The 23,185-nt window shown below is 39.7% G+C and overlaps 1 protein-coding gene across 8 annotated transcripts in view; it reads right to left on the bottom strand.

Moving 5' to 3' along the window:
* Positions 1-18,103, bottom strand: part of kcnip4a (potassium voltage-gated channel interacting protein 4a) — a 141,705-nt gene extending 123,602 nt beyond the window's left edge. For 2 of the 8 annotated variants that reach the window (XR_010925568.1, XM_067580774.1), the window contains exons 1-2: positions 13,761-14,027; positions 190-283 (exon numbers count right to left, since the gene is read on the bottom strand). Coding sequence is in view for 3 of the 8 variants with exons in the window: in XM_067580774.1 (XP_067436875.1) it covers positions 190-283; positions 13,761-13,821 (155 nt within the window). In the remaining 5 variants the exon portion in view is untranslated. Of the gene's footprint in view, positions 1-189; positions 340-1,309; positions 8,402-13,760; positions 14,028-17,931 lie in introns of those variants that run through there. The other 6 variants (XM_067580777.1, XM_067580780.1, XM_067580778.1 and 3 more) reach the window with 6 other exon arrangements.
* Between the last annotated feature and the right edge of the window lie 5,082 nt (positions 18,104-23,185).

The raw sequence follows: 23,185 nt of genomic DNA, 5'->3' as shown, positions 1-23,185 counted from the left end.
CCTGAAGGTCCCATTTCAAGAGCAGAAGTTTCAGACGTCAACAGATTGCACATCACGCACGCACACTCTGACTGAAGGGCTTTTGCTTTGCTTTGAAGATCGCAAATTTATAACCTTCAATGCACTGCTAACTTGGCTGAAACTGGGAGGTCTAAATGCTATCAATTGTCCATCTGAGCATCATCTTACCTTGCAGGGTAAAAGGCGATGCGCGTGGTCTCTGCTGCTTCCTCAGTCTGCAAGTGATCCTCAGGTTTCACAAAAGCACTTTCCCTTTCCTGAGCTGATCAACAGAGTGTGAAAGGGGGTGGGAAGAGGAAGAGGAGAACGAGGACCGCTCTGTGAGGCAGGCAGAGAGTGAGTGAATGAGTGAGAGAGAGAGAGAGAGAGAATTGCTGGAAGACAGGATGGCTTTTGCTTCAAATTAGAGGACGATACATGTATGTTTTCATTTGAGGATCAGAAGATGAGAGAGAGAGAGAGAGAGAGAGAGAGAATCAAAGATGCTGGTGTCTCTGCATTCACAGTGGACCCTTTTGATCAGCCTCCTTGAGCCTCTCAAGTCATGAACCCACCAATACACACACACTTCCTCCCACAGATCACTTTATCCAACAGAAAAATCTATAGTTTCAATTTATCAGCATCTTCAAAAGGTTGTAAGCAACTTTTGTGACTACTTGTTTAACTACAATTTGGCAACTGTACGAACATTTTCCAAAAAAAGACAGAGTCAAAATGAGATATGGCCTTAATTATAGAAAAGGTGAATCAAAGCGGAGAGCGTGTCCTGTGGCTGACCTGTCCTCTGACCTCTGTGTGTGCTAAATTATTGTTAATTAAAGTAACAAGACAGTTATTAATGTCAGATACTTACAAGGTTATTCGCAGTTAAAATGATAAGGCTGATCTAGCTGAAGGGCAGATGCAGGCTTACTTTGTACCCCTTTCATCACTCTGTACTTAGTTGTTCAGTTGAAGATGATGCATACCACAGCATAGACATTACCACATAGACTTTACTACCCTGAATTTATTACCACAGTGTTAATGTCTTCCAGTATATGTTCGCTGTGGGATTTTGTCAGCAATCCTTTTATTTATGTTACGACATACAGTAAGTGTCATAAATGTACGGACGTGGATATGCAAATGATTTGTCCCTGGTCATCGGCAAAATGGGCTTAAGCTCCCCATTTAAATGCACATAACATTAATTACAGTGCGGTGATAGATGGCTATGCTTAAAGGGAGACAGCAATACTAAATCTAATTGCTTCCCCTGAGATGAGCAAGGCATATCCTGTACCTGAGAAGACAAAGGGGGGGCCCTGGACGGAGAGCTGGGAATAGAGCCATCCTTTCCCAGCAGGCTAAGACACACGCCTGATTGAAACAACCGAGCAGATTGGTCTCTCAGTGTTACGGTATGGTACGCGTTCTGTGGTGACACTTGTTAGGTGAGCGCATCCTGAGATACGTCCACATCCTGAGGGAGAAGTCTTGAGAGCTTTGTCCCCGATATGTTGAATAATTTATATTCCAGATGCAGGTTCATTGATATTCAAGGCCACCTTGTCGAGTACTCGTCGACTCGAAGACCAGGTAGAGTTGACTTTCGAGTCAAGACCAGGTTTAAGACCAAGTCAATACTGAGAACAAAGCAAAACATGAAAGGCAAAAAGAGAGTACCAGTAAATATACACCTATATATCCAATTTCACATTAATAATGTGCAAGAATTTATTCAACCAATGATTAAATTGAAGACAACCATTATACTGCTTCTTTAGAAAGTGCGGTTGACCAGGAATAGTCCATTCTCTACAACATATCTAAAAAGGCCTTAAAAAAATAAATAAAATTCTGGATCTAACATTCTTTTCATGACTGACGTGAATATACACGAGCAAACAAATAACTTTTTTTTTTGGAGTGATTGAACCTGTGTCTACACTCAAGCATGTTGGAGCAAACAAATCACAAGCATGTAAACGGAATACAGATATGAATGTTGGTTGGGGATGGGGTGGATTAATCTCCCCATCTAATCATTCTCAGATATGATTATCTGTCCTGCTCAGGTCAATCCATGAAAAATGAGTGAAATACAATCCACATACATTAGCTGCTGAATGTAATCTTTTAGGTGCTATATTGGTTGTGTGTATGAGATTTCATATACAGTTGCGCTTGTCGTGGATACGCTTAAATCTCCATTGTTCCTCTAATACAGACACTTATTGATTGTGTCAGGAACAATTTGTTGTAATGTATTCTGAAATCAATTTAGACAGCCTGCTCATGTGGAATGGATTTATGAGAATACAGAATATGTACAGAGTTAGTATTCCACATCTGGATGAGATAAGAATCGTCCCTATGGGCATACAATAAAAATAATAAACATGGAGGCAATTGGAATGATGACTATAAACTTTCCCTCCCAGCTGGATACAGATACATCCTGTGGTCTTGCAAGAACAAAATGAAATGTTATAAAGCAGTGATAATAAGACGACCATCAGACCATCAACAACAATGGTACTGAGTGCAGTTGATCCATCAAACAGGTGCTCAGAAAGGATATTAAACTATAACATGAAGATTAAATAGTAAAACGAGTTGTCACATAAACCCTCCAACATGAACCCCACCTACCCAAAACAGGCAAACAGAAGTAGTGCAAAACCAGCTGAGCCTCAACGGTTCTAAGTTTGTATGTGAAGTTCTATTTCACCACTTTACATAAATCAGCAGCATGAATGTACAGAATATAACAGTACTAGAGTTGAAAGAATTGGCTGATCAATCAAATAGCTGATCAACAGAAAATTATCCAACAACTATTTTGATAAATCGATTAATTGTCAAAAGTCATTTTCCAAGCAAAGATAAGACTTCCAGCTTCTCAATTGTGAAGATTTTCAGATTTTCTTTGTCTTACACTGTGTGATAGATTTTGGACTTGTCTTACACAACAAGCTATCTCAAGACATCAACCTTGGTTTTACACTATTAATACTATACACAGCATAAGGGTAAAAAAAATTACACCAGCAGCCTCACTGATACCACCAAGCGAACATACACCAACTAAAGACAGACAAGACATCTATGCGCAAAAGGCTTGTTAGCAAACTCAGCAACGTTAATGCTGGGTGAAGTGAAGAAACAATTCCTGGCATCTTAGTGAGCTTTGGAGAAGCTTTGTGAAGAAGACAACTGAAGACACTATTGTCATAAAGTGACATTTCAAGTGTTGGCTTATGAAACATGAACAGTAGCAGCGGTGGTTTTCAGATTAAACGGATGGTGTATTGGATATATGCTGCTGGGAGCAGATTAAGTGAGTGTAGCAGTACCTGAACTAGTTTGCAGGCTTACCACAATTACAATTATTGGTCCTGTTCAAGTCAATACATGAAAAATTGCCAAAAGCCAATACATGCATTTGTCTATATGCAGCTGACTTTTAGGTGCTTTGCTCTTACACACACTCTTCCTCGTTTCTTTATCACAGACACCTATTGACTAAGTCAGAAGTAATTTGTTGTAATGTATTCTGAAATCAATTATGACTCCTGACTTCTAGTCCTGGGTAACAAATGGTTGAGGTTATGTCACAGTAGGAAGAGAACATGTGTAAATAATAAAATTCATGATGGCTGAATTCTGTTTATCTGCTTCAGTTTCAGGGTCCTGGTGTTAAGGCCTTTACTGTCGAGACACTTGAACTGAACTAGGCCGAGCCATAAGCGATACTTTTATTAGAAACACAACTGTTCCTTTATCTATAATAATAAGTCAAAATTTCTGCAGTGAAAGGGCATATTGTTTTGTTTTGGAAGGCCGCTGAAAACAACCTCAGATTGCATTACATCATTTCATCATACACGTGCAAACAAAGCAACGCTGCTCCAGCCCAAAGCCCCACAAACACAGAAGAATTCACCTTTCACTGAATAAATCAGAGAATTATCATGCCGTTTCCATTTTACCACGGTGAGATTCTAAATATGTGTGTGGATTTACATATTCAGCAAATGCTTTTGCATTAAAATGAAGTGCCCTTCAGTGTTGCAAACACATTATTAACTAACTGTCCCCCCAAAACATTTTACACTGGATTTCTAACTGTGTTGTAAGCAATGTTTACGTGTATACACAATGCATTCAGATGAAGACCTTCATGTTCCTGAGCTGAATATGAAGTCTTAATCATTTTAACTCACCAGTGTGATGCTCCAACTTCTGCACTAGTATTCTATGCACATGTCAACAACTATTACAGGGCATCAAAATACAAACTTGTATTAAAAGTGGACATTCAGGTGTAAATAATTAATAGAAATTCAATACAATTAGTTGTTAAAGTTGTCAAAACCACCGATCTAACTGGCAGAACTTCCAAAACATCGTCAGTACCTTTAAAGCCGACTGTGACTCCAGCCTATTTTCTCAGTGGTGAACACGATTTTGGAAAAACTGAAGGAATATTAACAACCTCGCTGTCTCAGTATAAAATGATTGAAGACACACATTTGCGACAACAGGCTCATTTTGAACCGAGCTCCGCATTTCCATAAAACCTTGCGAGGATAATGCAATAGCCCATTACAGAAGCCATTACCCGTAGCCAAGGAGGACGCTGCCCGGCAGTGTCAGCAACATAACATGAAATCAGCTCTTTTATTCCTTAAATGTTCTCGACCACATTACTAAGTAGAACTCATTAATTGTCTTTACAACCCGAGTGTAATGTTAATGCTCAGGGATGTGACAGTTAAGTGGAGCCTCTCATATGAGGATTCTTGCTAAAATTACACTCTAAGAATGGGAAGTCTGCAATTATAATGTGCTCACTATTATATTGTTAATACTGTATTTTCAAAGTGGACAAATGTATGAATAAAGTGTCCAAAAACAAAGCCTTATACATACCATATCTACGCTTTCTCAAATGATTGCATCATCCTAGCCCACCCCTGGTGAAACTTAAAACCCACGCGCACACACACATACACACACAAAATAGCTACAGCCTCTGCAGAACCCTGTAAAATATGCTGTCACAAGTTGGAGCCATAAACCAGAGTGTTCATTATTCTCTGTTGCAATAGCTTGAAATGAGCTTTTACTTTCAATGCCATCTTTCCTTTCCCAGCTCCAATGTCATGGTGGTCAGAAACCCCTGTGGTTCAGTGTTAGCGGGTCAATTGGTAGTCGCAGCAGGGCTGGACGGAAGACGCATTGAGCTATGTGGATCTAGGCTGGCTGTGCTGCATCTCTCTGCTTTCCTCCAACACACACACACACTCCACACACGCACACTTCTCTTCCCAATTTCTCACACACCCACTCTGACCTTGTCCGCCGATGTGGCGGCTAAAATTAGCAGAATGCATATGGGAAACAGCCCCACGGATTAAATAAACTGCAATGCAGTATTTAAAGATGGGAGATCTAAGCTCATCTTAGTGAAGTCACAGAATGTACCAATATATCATGGATCTGTTTTCTTTCTCGTTTGAAACACGAGAGCTCCATAATGGCGTCCTTATGGAACCAGCGGTTGTTCACTTATTTACTTAAGCTGACCTGAAATCAATACAACCACCTCTTGAACCATCGCCAAGTAATCTGATAGGAGGGAGAACATACTGACCACATGAAAGCAAAGATCAGTGTCAGGTTTACAGGAAAAAAAAAGAAGGTGGCTGCAACTTCTTAATATAACCTTGTAGTAAGAGCAGCTTCTTTTGTAGTTTTCTGTTTTTTTGACGCCCTAGAAGAACGCAAAAGGTTTACTCAGATCACAAGTATCAACAGCTTGTGTTGCAAAGGCTAATTGAAAGGTCACAAATGATGATGAAAAATGGCCCGCGATACCCACCTAACAATCTTGCTTATACAATTATGCGTCAATCACAGCGTTTGTTCATTATCATGCTTCAATTATGCACCAGTGTTAATTATTGCACGAATAAGGGTTCAGTACTTTTTAAATGGGTAATTGACAAAGCTCTTGGGAGAAGGCGACTCAGCATAATGAAAATGAATAGTGCGGACAGTCCATCAGTTCACATTTGCCCACCCTCCCTCACCCTTGCTCCCTCTTCCACTTGTTAAATGGACTGTGGCATTATGGGCCATGTAGCAGCCAAAAAGTAAAAAAAAAAAAAAAAAAAAAAAAAAAAACATACAACCTTTACTGCAAATAGAGAGCTGCGTGTATAGATAAACACCACAGAGACGCACGCTTTTGAACGTGCACGCTTTGAAACAGTGATGCAAAGCCTGACGCGAACCCACACACACACACACACCTTCAGACACACGCGCATCGAACCTTTTACCACTTCCCTGCCCTCTGTGGGTGTGTGTCGTTTTCCGAGTCAATGTGTTGGAATGCCTCCATAAATTATTCAGCCGCAGCGCCTGCTATCTGAAGATAACAGTGGCTCTTTATCGGTCAGCGTGTACAGAGACACTGCGCTGGTGACTATACAAGCACCTAGAGGGATTTGGGGGCACCTTCTGTGTAAGGATGCGTGTCATTGTGGCAGTGGAGCATAGAAAAGAATATAGCCTATCTGCAGGTTTATGTTGTAAGGTCACTTTCATTTTCTCTGGAGATTTGCTCATTTTTAGCTCATCAAACAAAAGGGCAATTCTTTTGCCTGTGCATAAATAATGCAGACTAAAGATCAGGAAAGTTACCTGCCATTCATATTTGTTTCAGTATTTAGGAAAATGGCAGCGCCTCAGAATAAAACTGATGTTAATCTACTCCTAAACAATCCTAAATAAGTGTTTGTCAACTTTTTAATGCACCTTCTAAAATATAAGCCATACAGTTTTTTTTTTTTTTTTAATCTCAACACTGATTTTCCACAACTCCAATGATAAATCATTTTTAAGCAAATCACTGATTCCAGCTTCTAAATAGTGAATATTTCCTGGTTTTCCTTTTCTGTTTTGGATTGTTGGTTGGAATAAATAAGCAATTTAAATATGTCAGCTTAGGCCCGGGGAAATTGTAATTGCATATTGTAAAAATTGTAATTGCATTTTATAGATAAAACAAGTAAATGAGAAAATAACCGGCAGACTAATCAATGAAATTAATCGTTAGTTGCAGCTCCGCCACCAATTATATCCTCCTGACCTGGATGTCCACATCTATTTAAAATACACATTATCTGGTGTGTGTGTGTTTTTTTCCCCCCTCAGGTACATTATGCAAGTCCATAACATCACTTTCTCATAGTGTTCTATATGTCTGGGCACATCCAAGTATCACACAATAAATACACACACAGACATCTGACCTGAGATGTGAGATATAAACAGGCTATAACTGGTAAAAGATACACTAAGGAAGCCTAGTTTATGTCAATACAATTAAAAAAGGCAAATAAATAACACAAGAAACAGGCCTGCAGTTTAACCTTTGTGTGACAAACTTATTCTTTACTGATGAGACACCATTTTCAGTGTACAACCACTTGGTGTCAGCCTTGTACGCTCCGTGGATGCCACGACTACCATACAGCAGACACATTCTTTCCATGATTTGAGAGGTTGAATGTTAGTTGACATAACATTCAGAAAGATCTGCTCATAATTACCAAAGCCGCTGTAGATAAGCCTATTGACGGTCGTTGTTCTTCGATGCATACTGCTGTTATTTTTCCAATCTATTTCAGGTCTCCCCAAATTAACAGGATAGACTCAGGCTTGCATATGGCTCATGTGTACGCTTTGCATGTCCTAATCTCCCATTGGAACGGCAGATATGTTTAGTATTGTGTTGTTGTGGAGTCTATAATAAGTGTTGGCAGTTCCCTGTAGGACGTGGACTTTTGGAGTGGCTAAAGGCCAAAATAGGCTTTTGAGCCCCCCCCAATGGGACGAGAAGAAAGACAGACGGACCCTCCAGTTGGCTACTCATGCCAGGCCTGCCTCCACATATGGCCTGTATGATGTTCAGCTCTGACACCATTTCATCAAGAAGTCCCATGGAAAGGCTCGTTCTAACAAGCATACGGCTGATTCGTTAATGTTAGTTTTATTACGCTTTTTACAGTGAAGAGTAATGTTGGGATGTGACAAAGTTCACAAACTAGAATTGAACTCAAAAGCACATAGTAATGCATTGTTTGCACTTATTATTGAAATGACAATGAGTCATGCAGGTGCAGTGATAAATACCAATGATAACCAATTTGCGCAGGTATGATTTCAAGCCCCAGGACATTCTACCTCAAAGAAACGAAAACAGAAAGAAAGCCGACAAGCAACATAAGAGCTAAACTCATTAACAGGATCTGAATGCCAAGTTGCCGACAGAACACAACATAGTGGAAAACAGCAAGATCCGTCGAATGAATGGGAATGAAGGGAATACAACAAATTAATTCTTAATAATAAAGAAGAGAGAAAGAAGCTTTGAGACTACCATCCAATCGTTCACTTTCTATTGCTGATTATCCTAAGCATTTCCCAGCATGTACTGGAAAAACGGCTTACACACTGGCCATCGCAGGGCACTATGGTTAGCCATTGTTTACACTACAGATAAGAAAGTGATGAAAAATTAATCACATCAGATAAATATTGTCTACACGACATAATGCAGGCCTTATATAATCACTTTAGGTGTTTTATGAAAGCAATGCAATGGTGTTTCAAAAATTTCAGAGTTGCTGCCATATAAGCTAATTTAAAATTTAAAATCTGTCTACCAAAGCTTTAATTCACTCAAACTCATTTGCTGTCGGAATCACAACAAAGAACATAATTTATTATCTATAAAGATAAGAAAAAAAAAACAACAAATGAAAAGTTAATGAGTATTACAAAGTTATGAGAAACTTCAGCTTTGAAATATGTTATTTCTTTATTCTTAGACACTCTGATGTGCACTGAGAAGAATGTGGCAGCAGTGTCCTGCTTAACTATTAAAAATTCACTCCTGACAAAAGAAAATGTTCCTCAGAGGTGCTTTGTGGGAAAAGTTGTGATTTATAGAGGCAGGACTTTTTGAAGAAACACTTGAGATTTCAGACAGAGAGGTAAGAAATGTCAGATTCTTCCCGGCTTCGGGGAATTCAGTTTATCCTCAACCTGACCTTGGCACAAAGAAAGAAAGACGCGTTTTGCGAGCTGAGGCTAAACATTGGCACCCAATTGGCATCAGCTGTTTGGCACTCTATCCAAGGAAGTCAAATGGAGTGAATCAGTGGCATAAACAAGCCTGCGGGTGGAAATATAAACATGAAAGACGGTCCACTTCTTTTAGCCTTCAGCAATCATAAACAAGCACCTTATGTTCTGCCATCCCTGCAGTTATAGCCACAGCAACAGTGCTTTGTCCCCTATATCCTCACCTCACCCGCTTTATTTCCACATCTCCTTCCCCTCATTCTTCTCTGGCCTGAGTCCCAAGACAGATGGTCCACGCGAGCAGATGCTCCCCACCCAGTCTCTCGAAGGGAAAAACAAAGGCTGGATCCAAAACAAACAAAATCTGCTGGAGGGTGCCTGAGCGACGAGAGGGGAAGTTCACACTGCAATTAATCCTGGATTTGACCAAGGACCATTTTCTAATTGACAGTTAGAGAGGAAGCTCACAGGTGGTCCAAAAAAAAAAAATCTACCAACAACAAACAACAAAGACCACTATCTTGATGACAAGAACTACATTTAACCTCACAGCAGTTGGTATGCCATTAAGACCAACTGATGTGCCAGATCTGACTGTGTAATAAGTCAAATTTTCCAATTGTGAATCTATTCATAGAGTGAATGTAAAGCTAGGCAAACAGACCCTGAATGTTTAATGCCAAATGTTGACAGATTCTCTTGACTTCTAAGGGGTCCAATTAAGATTTACTTCAATATTCATAATTAAAAACCTATGTTGTGAACAAGCTGTCACTTCCTAGATGTCATTCCTTAAAAACAACGTGTGGTCCTATTCTAAGTGCCTTTGATTTGCTTTAAAAATGTGTTTATTAAAGGTGCAGTGTGTAGAATTTAGTGGCATCTTGTGGAACAGACTCGGCAGAAATAGAATATTCATAAGTATGTTTTCTTTTGCGTATAATCACCTGAAAATAAGAATAGTTGTGTTTTCGTTAGCTTAGAATGAGTCTTTTATATCTACATAGGGAGCGGGACTTCTTCTATGGAGCCTGCCATGTTGCACAACCATGTTTCTACAGTAGCCCAGAACGGATAAACCAAACACTGGCTCTAGAGAGGGTCTTTCACGTTTTTCGCAAGTTTCACAGCAACCATAGGTTCTTCTACACACTTGGAAGGAGAGGGGAGGGGTATTCAGTTAATCACAATCTGCAACCTCACCGCTACATACCACTAAATCCTACAGACTGGTCCTTTAAGATGATCTTTCCTTTATACATTGTGGCTCTTTTTGCCTAATAACAAATTAAACCGCACATCTTTTGATGAAACAAAAAACAGAAAAACCTTCATGTCATGATCTAGAGCTACATACTGTCAAAAGTTTTCTCTGAAAAGCTTAAGCACACTGCTCTGCTGTCTGACAGATTTGGAACAGCTTCTTCAATCTGTACCTTTGCTTCAGTGTGATCTCAGGACTCCTGGCTGACAGATGCTGAGAAAACATTCACACTCAAGCATCCACCACCATCACATGTGGTCAGTTCATGACCCCACAACAGCTCAAAGCTGATGTCTAGGAAGAGACAACACACATCAAGACTCCTTCCATCACTTTACAAAACAAATACACAGCTTTTTACACAAACACTGCACGTTCTTCAAGTGAAACATCTCACACAGAAACGACCATGTGTGTTTATCTAGACAACTTATATATTTTATTGTCGGACCTGAAAATCTGGGCATTAATTGGTTTAGGTGTATGTGTTGATTTTTTCCCATTCCATGGTGACTTCACAGTAAGAATGTTCGATACTGTGAAACTGCAGTCACGATTAAATTCTGCATCCTGAGATCTTGATGACTAAATAATAGCATTCATAAATGCTGCAAATGGATTGTTACACTCAGTTGCATCACAGCCAAAGTACATAACTCATTGGCTCAAACATTAAAATCCTGACTCAGTATTGGTGTCCTAAATATTGATTATTTCAGAAAGGACTGTTTGTCTCCTGTCTGCATATCGTACTGTAACTGAGCTTCTAGACAGCCACAGCGTGTTTGCACATCTCCCCACTGGTCTACTTAGATTGGATATTTCTTATGTTGTTTCTTGACAGACAGTAATCTGCAAAGTTTATGAAGTAGTTCTGTTGGAAAACATTATGCACGTAGCAAGCTAAACATAAGTCAAAGTAATTAAATGCAAATCAGAGTAAATGAAGCATTGATTCAACAGCTATGAGGTAATGCCTCGTGGTAAAATTTCTGCGGTTTATGTTTTATTACTTAATGTTGTTTAGCGTTGTTTGAGGCCTTGGATATACAATATGAGGTCTAAGTAATTAGCAATGATGATTCATACTGACACAAAGGAAAAGAGGTGATTCATCACCAAAAACCTGCGACGGACAGAGCTTTTTCTTAACTTTTTAAGTGCAAAAGACGGAGCTAGCCGTGGTGCTGAAAGTAGCTCAATCACAACAACAAACCTTACGGGGCTGCATACATCACATCTCTGAATCTGAGGAATACGGTACAAAAGGAGAGAACTGTCTAGGGGAGCCGCCGGCAGTCACCGACAGAAGTTGCAATGGTGATCTGAGAGAGCTCCGAGGCACTGATGCAAAGAATCACTGCACCGAGGAAACAGCTCTTGGGAGGATCGACTCATGGCTGGGTGGCTGTAGCATTTTTTGTGGGCGATCGTTACAGTTTAAGATTTACCTGGAGAGTGAGCGTGATGTGGTAGCCCACTGGGGACAGAGTGGTAGGGGCTTAGAAAGAAATGAATGACAAGTTGAGAAAAGGACGCATAAAGAGAAAGAATCATGCTTGTGAGATAATTTAGTTTCTGTACTCTCTACAAGAATTAGTGATTACTTAGCAGTGGAAGCTACAAACAAATATTCTCCAGTCTCCCCCTGACTCACCCTCTATAAACCAAATGACATTTAAGCCACCAGAATAATGAGAAGTCTGGTCAGGAAGCGAGAGATAAACTGCTGGGAATTCCAAACTTTTCAGAATCTGTACAAATCCTAGTTAACAAGCATCCAGTCTTTATAATGACCTACACTTGGGCAGGGGACAGCAGTCAATATCCTTCAATAACACCCAAAGTGTTAACACAGCAAAAAAATCTGGCCTCTAATACTGCAGGAGCCTATAAATGATCATGAAGATAATGGTCTTCACAACTAATGACTTATTCTGCTCAAAAAGTGAATTAGGTCTCGAGAGCCCATATCCATAATCTGGATTATTACAAACCCTTAAATAGCATTTGTCAAAGTCTGCACATCCTCATTAGTTTGCATAACTTTTGCTACTCAGTAGCCGTTATTTTAGCAGTGGCATACAATTTTGTTTCCCATTCTTCATGTCCTGCGTAAGGACTATTAATGGGAGATCAAAACACCTGAGACACAACAGCTCACATCCATTTAAACCCTTCAAGATATTACTCATATCCTTAACAAAAGGATAATTAGAAATCAGTTAGGTGTGCAAACAAACATTAACCTGCACCAGGGATGATGAGCAGTTAACTGTTCCTCTGGCTTTGAGAGAGGCATTGAGCAGCCTGAAGGGAAACCTATGGACTATAACTGAGTGATCAGTATTCTGGATGCCAGCCAAGAACTGTGGAGAGAACCCAGGAGAGGATTTATGCCACTGTATCCTATGGTCTTTTTTTTTTTTTTTTTACTGATGCCTGTGTGCCCTTATACTCAATCACAAGGGGGTTCAAAAGTTGCGTGTATGCAGAGTGTAGGCTAAAGTGTCAGATAAACATGAAGTGAATTCATTATTTATTGCAAGAGGGATTTCTAAACCTTACCTAACACAACATAAGTTTAATGCCCCCATATGTTAAATCATTCAGCAGAAACAGTGATAATGAACAGTAGAAAATTGCTGCTACCCAGTTGAAATCCTAACAAACAATGAAAAAAGTGGCCAGTATATCATCAAATGAACATATTATTATCCTTTAAAAGAAGGCAAAAGTCAAGACATGACTCCACAGTTAAAGCAGTGACAAAAAAAAAACGTTAGAGATCTATGTTGCAGAAGCATGCAAGTCAAATGTTGGCGTGAGAAAATGTCACGCCAAACTCAATTAAAAATAGAGCAATTTAATGTTTCCTTTCAACAGCTACCAATTAGAACGACGGAACTAGGCTACATGGAAACTACTAATTGACATGTCGAATGAGAATAATGACCTGTCAATCACTTCTTTACTGGCTTGAATCTTCAACTTTTTTAACTGAATTGGTGCTTTGCTAGCTGCCGCCATTCACGGTGCATTTTGGTTTAACGTTGAGAAGATAGAGTGAAATAAGCATTTTTTAAAAGTGTTTCTTGTATTAATTGCATACAGAATTAAGGAGTGGTCCTATAAACACGCAAATTCAACTTATATTTTACCAGGCATTTCTATTTGGCCAATAAGCCAAAGGCAGGAAAATTAAATTGCTTTTTTTGCTCGGAGTTTTGCCTGACATTTTCTCTACGCGTGACCGAACAAAACAAACCCATAAAATCGGCCAAATTATCGGTGAACACGCCAAAACATGCGACCACTGTCCTACCAGCTGAAGAAACAGCAGCATCCACCCGGGCAGAAATGGTCTCCACTCTTTTTGCATCCATAGTTTTTGTGCCGAAGGTGGACTTTGTTTAAGGCGAAAGAGCTTCGCTTCGGTCACAGGAGCTGGTATCAGCGCTGACTTGTATACGGCTGGTACTAGTTGCTGCTCATTCAACTCCCAAGTTTGTATGTGAGACAGCGCTGGAAAGCTGCTCGCGCACCTGCTTACTGGCGGGAGCGAGCATAGGTGGGTGAGTGTTGGTGGTGGTGTGGTGGTGGTGGCGGTGTGTGTGTGTGTGTGTGTGTGTGTGTGTGTGTGGGGTATGACTTAAGTCACTTTCAGGGACACACACCAGACTTAGGACCAGTTGATTGGAGACAGGTTGTGCATTTGGGGACAAAAACCGTGTCCCCAATTGGTAAAACGCTGATTCTTGGGTCAGTGGTTAAGGTTAGGGTAGGGGTTAGGTTTAGGCAAGTAGTGGTTATGGTTAGTTAGCGTAAGTCTCCAGGAAATGAATGTAAGTCTACGTAAATACCCCAAAAGTGACTTAAGTAAGTAAGTAAGTGTGTGTGGCCTCTATTTCTCTGTGTTGAACTCCTGTGGTTGCTCAGGTTTGGTGATATGATTGATAAGTATATAAAATTAAGCCTCTGCGTTATTCACATGGATGATTTCTTTTTAAACTTCATACTTATCAGGGGTTCCATTTAAAGGAACATTCCACCATTTTTTCAACTAAAAATGAGTTTACTAGACATGGGGAGTACTAATCATTGTGTAAAAAAACAGTTTTATCTTTTGTGGCTTGAGGAGCTTTGTCAAGAAGGCTATAACACACACCAATCACATCATGGAGCGTTGCCCATAGCACACACTGACATGTCTTACAATCAAGAAGTATGTAAATTATGTTTCATGAGAGTTGTCACTCATCAGTGCTGGGGAATAGAACAGTGGCACACCTCAGAGAGTTTATGGTCAACCTGTGATGACACGTATCAAGACACCACTTTAAAAAAAATAGCTGTGGGTGTTTTGATACATATCAGTGTCTCCTGTTCTTGGTCTTGAAAAGCTGCAGCATTTATCAACTGACACACTGTAGTCTGACTGTACATTTACTTCCAGACTGACAACTTACTAACGACAACTAACGTTAAAAGTAAAGTTAGGCTTGCTGTCTGCTTCCCGACTCATTTTAAAAAAGACGAGAGAAAGAGAGAGAGAGAGAGAGAGAGAGAGCAGCAGTGGTCGAGCGAGCTGAAGAGTGAATGAAGAGAGGGAGCGCTGGTAGTGAGAAAGCCGGTGAATCAGATCAATAAAACGTTATTTTCTGATTGTTTCACAGCGGTTACGTTCCGGAGGACAAATAAACACGCCCACACCCCCACACACCTCCACTCGACCCTGCGGCTGAACGCTGCACCGCCTGATTTGGTCTAAATACGGCCTTACTGCTAACCTTTTCTTCTGCTCTGCTCACATTCACTGTCACTTTTCTGATGCTCGCTCTCTCGCTTTACCACTCACTCGCTGGTACTGCCCTATTCCTTAAAAGGAGTTATTCTACCTGTAGTTTCCCAGGCAACTACACAGACGCTGACTCATTTTCGAAACAGCGCTGCTCAGAGGCTCCCAAACGCTATTGATTTCCGAATGAATGGATATTTGGCGATATTTTTGGCATTTAAAAAATTATTTTTTGGCCTGGCAGTGGTTCTCGTTGGTCTGGCGGCCCGCCAGGCCTGTACTATTATAGAGGAAACACTGCATATTATATGCCACCTGTGTGTGTTGTCCTAGAGAACACAACCCTGATGATGTCATCAGGGTTATCTCGGCTTGGGATGCTCGGAAGCTTACAAAAAGGCTGTGGTAGTATAAACTAGGGGCATAGAATTTGAAAAATTTACTAGGCAGAAAAGAACCCTACAAAAAAGACATCATCGCTGTGTTGTGGGAAGTGTGGGCAATTTTGGATTAAAAGTCAGGATAGCTTTTCTATGGCTACAGCGAATTTGGCTATTCTTTTAAAAATCTCTCTCTTGTGAGTCCACCAACTTTATGCGGGTGCAATACTAAATCACTGGGGTACCAAACTGACAGAACCAATTTGGTTTAATGTCCAAAAAATCTTACCAGATGGTATATGAAATAAAATGTGGCATTTCAATCAATTGGCATAACCTGAATTTATGGTGTCTCTGTTACACTGTGGTTTGTTTAGCATGCCATAGACTAAGTTTTAAGAAGTGGGATCAGGGACCACCGGGGGTCTTTGTGTTTTCAGCTTAAGTCTTCTCCAAACTCCCCACAAACAGTTTAGACTGTTACATAATTCTGCACAAAGTCTTAACAGTTTGGGATGCTATCTGATAAATTGCGAGTCTACAGACAAACACACACATACCTCTGGATGGGTATCACACACATTCAATGCACAGTATTCTCTCTCTCCCCTCTTTAGTTTTCTCTTTCTTGCACACAAACAAACTGCAGTATAAACACTATATCAGCTGTTGGAAAGAACAGTATGTCTGTAAACAGACCAGCAAGTAATCAAGTGGAGATTTTCCACACATACTGTGGTTGCACAATGAAACAAGGCCACTACAGCTAACAATAAAGCCCATGATGAAAAGATGAACCCGGAATAAACCAGACTGCTTCTTAGCAAGTCAAGACAACTGTCAGCCATTTTCAAGATGAGAGCATTTTTAACAACAGAGCATATCTGTGTTGTGGCAGCAAAGAGAGTTTGCAAAGGATAATTTAACTGTCTTCCAAAAATACCATAAAGGATAGTTTTCTGTCTCACTATAAAACAAACAGGTCAGTTAAACACAATAGACAGCTTCAGACAAACTATGAAACAAGACGACATGTATCAGCTGGTATCATGGGAAATTGCTGACATTTCGCAAAAACAGAAGCTTTACCTTTAAATGATTTTAATGAGCATATGTGCAAGAAGCTACTTTGAACCATGGTGTAATACATATTTTTAGATGCATTTATTTCTGGAATATGCATGCATCATATGTATTGTAGCTGAAAAAAAAGAAAAAAGGACAGTATGCACCTGGTGCTTTTATGTTCCACATACCTGACATGGATTTATAAAACAGATTTATAAAAAAATAAATAAAAAGGTAATCCAGAAGCTTTCTAAACTTTCATGTTGCATGATTATGCAAGGATTCATGAGGAGTGGTCAGGTTAGTCATGGTGAGACGTGGATAATAAACTGCAGAATAGGTTAACTGCATCAAAAATAAACTCCAGACTACCAAAAACAAGTCAGTCGGGGTTGTATTAAAGTTACGTCCCTGTGCACATCTTGATTCAGCATATTTTCAACAACTTAATTGGCCTCCAGTTGAAAAAAAAGAGTCATACAAATCAAGTTGGGACTTATACATAAAATTCTTCATAATGAGGTCCTCAAATATCTGTCCCACTACTTTGATTTAACCCTCCCCCACCTCCCCTCCCTTAGAGGATCACAATGGAAATATGCCTGTCTATCTATCTATCATGTACTGAAAGCATCTTTTGAGAAGTCGTGAATATTAGATCAGCACCTAGTTTTGCATTCCAGCCAACCACTGAAATAAACTTTGCTGTGCCCCTAAAATAGCATCCCAGTAGCAGCAGATTGCAGTACAGTCAATACAGCAGCATCGTCTTTTGCATGCAATCATTATTGCTTGTGACTTTTACAAGGAAAGGGGAGTATTTGACATTTTGGGAAATACATTTATTCGCTTTCTGGTGAAGAATCAGATGAGAAGATTTATACTAGTTTCAAAAATATTAGCGGTATCAATCTTCTCGCTCAACCATAGGCTTGTAAAAAGAAATCGGACGTAGTCATTGCATGGACATCACCCATTGGTTTGTGGACTGCCGTTTCGAAGCTTTTGAAGCCTCAAGTTTAGCAGTTCTTTGATCTTTGATTTTTGGAGCCAGAAGTGACTATATTTGAATGAGAGGGTGGAGCTAACCCTAGCGCGGGCTGCTATCTTGGTTAGCACCACTGACTGTATATAAATACAGTCAGTCAATGGTTAGCACGGTGCATTCACAGTCTACTAATGCTAATGCTAATACTAATTTATGCTAGCGGAAAAACAGTGCTAAACCCATTAAAACTAACTGTACTTACCGGAAAAACAGAACAGCAAATTACTTAGAGGGTGTTTTAGTAAAATAAACACTGAACAAGACCTTTTTAGGCGACCAAAAAGTTACAATGAACTTTCATGAACTGAAAACACTTTGAAATAGCAGCAGCTACGCCTATACTGAATCTGGGGTTCCGCCATGGTTACGTTACGTTACGTTACCAACGTTGTCGCCGTGGAAGCAACTTGTCAATCACAAGGTAGCCACACCCTAAAGCACACCCTGCTTTATCATCTATTTTACTCTAAATGGGACTATAATTTACAAAATGAACATCATGCTGTATTGAAGAGGACTTGAAACTAGAGATTGAGACCATAAACTCATTAGGAAAGTGTTTACAGAGGTAATAAATCAAGTGAGAAGTAGGGTCATTTTCTCATAGACTTCCATAAAATCGTTCCAATCATTCTTCTTGCAACTAGTGGAGTCGCCCCCTGCTGGCCATTTGAGAGAATGCAGGTTTAAGGTACTTCCGCATTGGCTTCACTTTTATGACCGTGAGCTACCATGAATGTCTTATGTGATGCGTGTTATATATTTTATTATAATACATCCATGGGAGCTACCCGCCTACCTCTCTTCCAGACAGCGAACAAGCTTATTTCTCAAAATGTTAAATGTTTCGCTAAGTCTAAAATGACTTATTATATGTTGCAATCAACTACATTAAACGCTTTCAAGGTTTTGTTGTCAATGGGTGTTTGTGGGTTATCAATAATCTCACAAGACATCAAAAAAGAGCACAAAACTTAAATAAGTCAGTCTTCACATTTGCTTATTTTAAATTCCAAAAAACTCCATCCCAAACCCCAGGAAATACAGTTAACTGTGCAGACAAGTCAAATGCACTCTAACAGACAACTGTCAATTTCCAAGACGAGTGAGAGGGCCTCTGACTGAAACTGTCATCGCAAACAATGACTGATACTGTTTTTGAGGTAGCTATAAATAACAGAACACCTGGGCAGAAAAATGAAGCCAAAATCTGCCCAGACAGACTGGCACAGGTAGATGGATGGCAATATGAGAGCATTAATGAAAGCACAGGTCCGCCAACACATGGGGATGAGAGCTCTGCAGATGGCTCGATGTCATCATTATATGGCAGTGTGTGCACGTGTGACTATATGAAAAAAGATTGAAACTGACATTGGAGAGTGACTGACCTTCATTTTTCTTGCTAATAATAGGAAAGAAAAATGGAGAAAAGGGGAATTCATATTGTTCAAAACAGCAATTTATCCATTTAGGTCAGCTGAGAACTTGAGAGCATGTAGACCACAATATATCATCATAACATGTAGTTGAAGACCAGGCAAATATTTTCAGCATGATTCTGATTTAATGATATCATCCAGTAGCAGATCCCTCCTCTCCTCGCATTCCCCCCCTGAGATCATGAAATGAGCATCTATTTTTGTCTTCCTCTCTGATGGTGCCCAAAGTTTAATCACGATATATTTTGGTTTGCACAAGGTCTCTGTGCTGTGTTTAATGAGGAGACTGTGCTGATATTAGAATTCCATCACTTCCATTCATCTAAACATACAGTTAAAAAAATGACTGTAATATCTATCTGTAATATCATCAAACACATTCTAGTAGTCAGGACAAGTACTGCAAGTCAAAATACGTCAAGGTTGAATTTTTTGGCACTATGAGGTGGGAACTGTAGCTGATTTTGCAGTTTCGGGTGATTTGACGGAATGAGATGTGGAGTCGCAATCTCCAGTCGCTGACAGTCACCATTACTTAAGATGGCACTTACAAGCCGCTCTTCTGCCATTTGGACATAAAACAGTTTGAATGAAGTAAGACAGAGAGGTAAAGCATTAATCTTATTCAGGCCCAGTACTGAATGTCACAAAGGCAATCTCAGAACCCATTAATGCACTGTTATCAAAGAGAGGTAACAAGCTCTTCATCTGTCTGGTTTTGTCTTATGAGACTGTCAAAGATTCTTGAACTCGAAGGACATAATATGACCAAGTAGAGTAAAGACCAAAGAAAGTTCATTATCTAAAGCGAGAGGAGAAATTTGATCAACCACAACAAAGACACAGCCTCAGAACAAAGCCTTATTCACAGGGGAAATATGTTATAATTTTAAACCGAGAGAGCTTTTACATTGCTTTGACTATTAGAAAGTAAAACTGAGGTCAGAGTTCAACGAATGCTGTGAGGATTGTGGTTCTTGCCCCTGAAATCACAAACTGAAGAATAACTTTTGAATAATCTGCATTTGCCATTAATATCAGTTATTTTCATGCATTCCACTTTCAGTTGTTTAATTCAGATACATAACGTGGGCAGGGAGGTTTTCTCTATTTCTGATTTAGTTTCCCTAAAATGCCTCTTTGGCATTATCAGCATGAAAACCAAGTGGCATCACAAAATGTTAATTTGCAGACGGTCACATCCTTTGGCTCCAGTGAGGATGTATATAAGCCATTTTTTAGAAAACATTCTGCAAATGTAATACTCTCCAAGTATGGAAAAAAACTGAAATGTATATTAATAATGTCAGAGTATCCCTGCGATGCAAAGGACAATTTCAGCTTAGTAAGCACGCATTTGCCTTTAAAAATGCACTATTATGTAACTGTGTGTTGGATTTCTAAGTGTTTAAATGCAAACATTTGCAAAATCCCTGACTTAAGCTTAACTTGCATGTGACTATGCTTCATTTGCAAATATCTAAAGAGTCCACCTTAACTTATCAAACAGCGTAAATTCACCAATTATCTCTGATGACAGCTGCTTGACATTCACAGTGATCATCAGGAACCCTGGATGCTAATTACTGCTTTAATCTATATGTCAGGCCTTGGAGGTTTGTGGGTGATTAGCACACTGCAGGTAAAATACTTTGGTTCCCCTGGACAGCCAAAGCCAGCTAATTACAATCAGCACAGTCAGATGGCTTCACTTTCGAGGAAGTATCAATCTTCATTCCAGTGGCAAGTTTCCACAACAAAGCCAGATGCTTCCTCCAGGCGCCGCGAGCAGTGATTGGAAAATGGTCGTCGTCCCAGGGCCTCCTGGTAAAGAATTGTTCTCAGCTATGCTCCACAGAGCACACCAAGTGGAAACTGGGTGGAAAAGTATAAGAGATGTCACGGAAGGATCATCAGTGTATCTGAAAATAGTCTGTTTATCAGCAAGTGAAGCTTTGTGGTGGTGTTTGATTATGATTCTCACATCTCTGATTTATTATTTCTGAGATGTGTAATCTGACCCTAAGACCTGTGAATGAGACTAAGAATAGATCTAAATGACTTAATTTGTTTTATCTTAATTTATTATCGATTTCTGCCCAAGGTGTCCCTGTGATTGTAAAGCAGAGATACTATCAGTTTATTTGCCTTGATGAGCTTTTACCCACACAGCACAAACATCCTCCGACTGTCATTCCTGCCTCGCTGACAACCTTAAATGAACTTTTTAACAGATGGAGGCACTAAAGAACATTGGCGATTATTTGAAGATCACTCTTGCCTCTAGGGAATCAGCGAGGCTGCCACTAATCAAGGCATAACTACTCTCTACATAATTCAAAAGTCTTATTACAATTTGTCATATCCAAGATGGCTGGGCAATATATCTTTGCCTGAGTGAAATATGTGTTTTATTAATATGTCATTAATGAAAAATTGGAGCTATTGAAGCTGTGCTGTCTCTGCTTATTCTGCCACTAGGATGATCAGATTACTGATCATTTCTTAAATGTACAAAATTGCAGGAATATTTTTCAGTATGACCTTCAAAATTTCAAGATGCTTAGTTAGAGTCATGCTAATGATGATGATATGATGTCATTATGATATCACTTTCAAAAGGCAGTATTTGACTTATTTAATAAAGCAAAGAAACTCAAACAGTGCATCATGGAGATTCTGAAAATGATTTGGCATTCCTCATTCAGTAAGAACACATAGGGATATAATGATTTATGCCCACTTACACATAAAGAGGGTTTCACTACAAATGTGGTATATTTACTCATACTGTGTTTTCAAGTACAACTTTGAGGTATTTGTACATTACTGGAGAAATCTTGTACTTATTGTTACTTGCTACTGTTAAGGTGAAAATTTTGCATTAAAAGTAACATAACTCTATAATTTGACCTTATCGAACCTCTTCCTACTTCAGTATGGTCGTTAATGCAGGATTCATTGAATTAAAATAAATTTTAGTGACTTTCAATTTGTGTTCCTTACTGAATAATTGGACTTTTCCACTGCAGGAACCTTCTGAGGGGACCAAGAACCGTTTGAGGAGCTCAGGAACTAACCCTGAGGTTTGCCACCAGGTTTGCTTTAGAGAGACTAAGTACTTTTTAGTAGTTTAGGAATTATATGGGCAAAGCTGATTGGTCTAACACAGACCTGCGGCTGCTTCCACTTGTGTTCTGCTTCATTTGTAAGATAAGTCAGTACTGCATGCAAGTAGTATTGATGTTAGGATGGAGGGGGCATGCCTGTTGTCTATTAATTAAACTGAGGCTTTGTTGACAGCTTCCATACTAGTTAAGATAGAAAAGAGTGAAAAAAGTGAACATAAGGCTTTGATGCTACATGCTCAAAGTGTTTTCCTACAAAAACCTGACAAATGCAAACAACTGATCCAATGTTAGGCTTGAATGGTCTGTGGTTGTTCACACAATCATTAAGTCAGATGCATTCAACCAGAAAAGTGATACTAATCCATCTCCAGAGTACTCAGCATTCAAATCACACTCGCTGTCCGTTATACGCTCTCTCCCCAACAGCGATGTCAAGCTGTGAGTTGGACTTTAGCTCAGCTGTCGGCTGTGGATGAGACAGAGAATGGAAGGAGGTGAAACAAGAAGATACACTCCTCTCATTATCCTTTCTTCTCATGGCAGATTCGCTGCCCTGTGAGTCAGCTGTCAATCACAGGCAGGCATCAAGTCAGCGGGAGCCCAGCTTTCGCGATGCAATCATCAAATCTGCCAGCGGCCAGGTAGAAAACACCTACAGAGCCCAAAGCCACAGTGAGTTGCAATTAAAGTGCTGCTCCGCTGCAGAGAAAGGGACCTGAGGCCACCTGAAGGTCAGTGAAAAACCCAATTACCATCTTGTCATATATTGTCAGCAAGAGTAATTCTTGGAAACAAAACAGCTCTGACTCACCTTTGCACTGGCTGCAGAGACCCAAGAGAGCAGATTGTAGGTGTTATAACAAGAATAAAAACTTTCAATTAG

This window comes from Thunnus thynnus, chromosome 22 (assembly GCF_963924715.1).
Source record: "Thunnus thynnus chromosome 22, fThuThy2.1, whole genome shotgun sequence".
NCBI lineage: Eukaryota > Metazoa > Chordata > Actinopteri > Scombriformes > Scombridae > Thunnus > Thunnus thynnus.
Note: the sequence above shows the minus strand (reverse complement) of the source record. Positions and strands in the feature narration are given on the sequence as shown.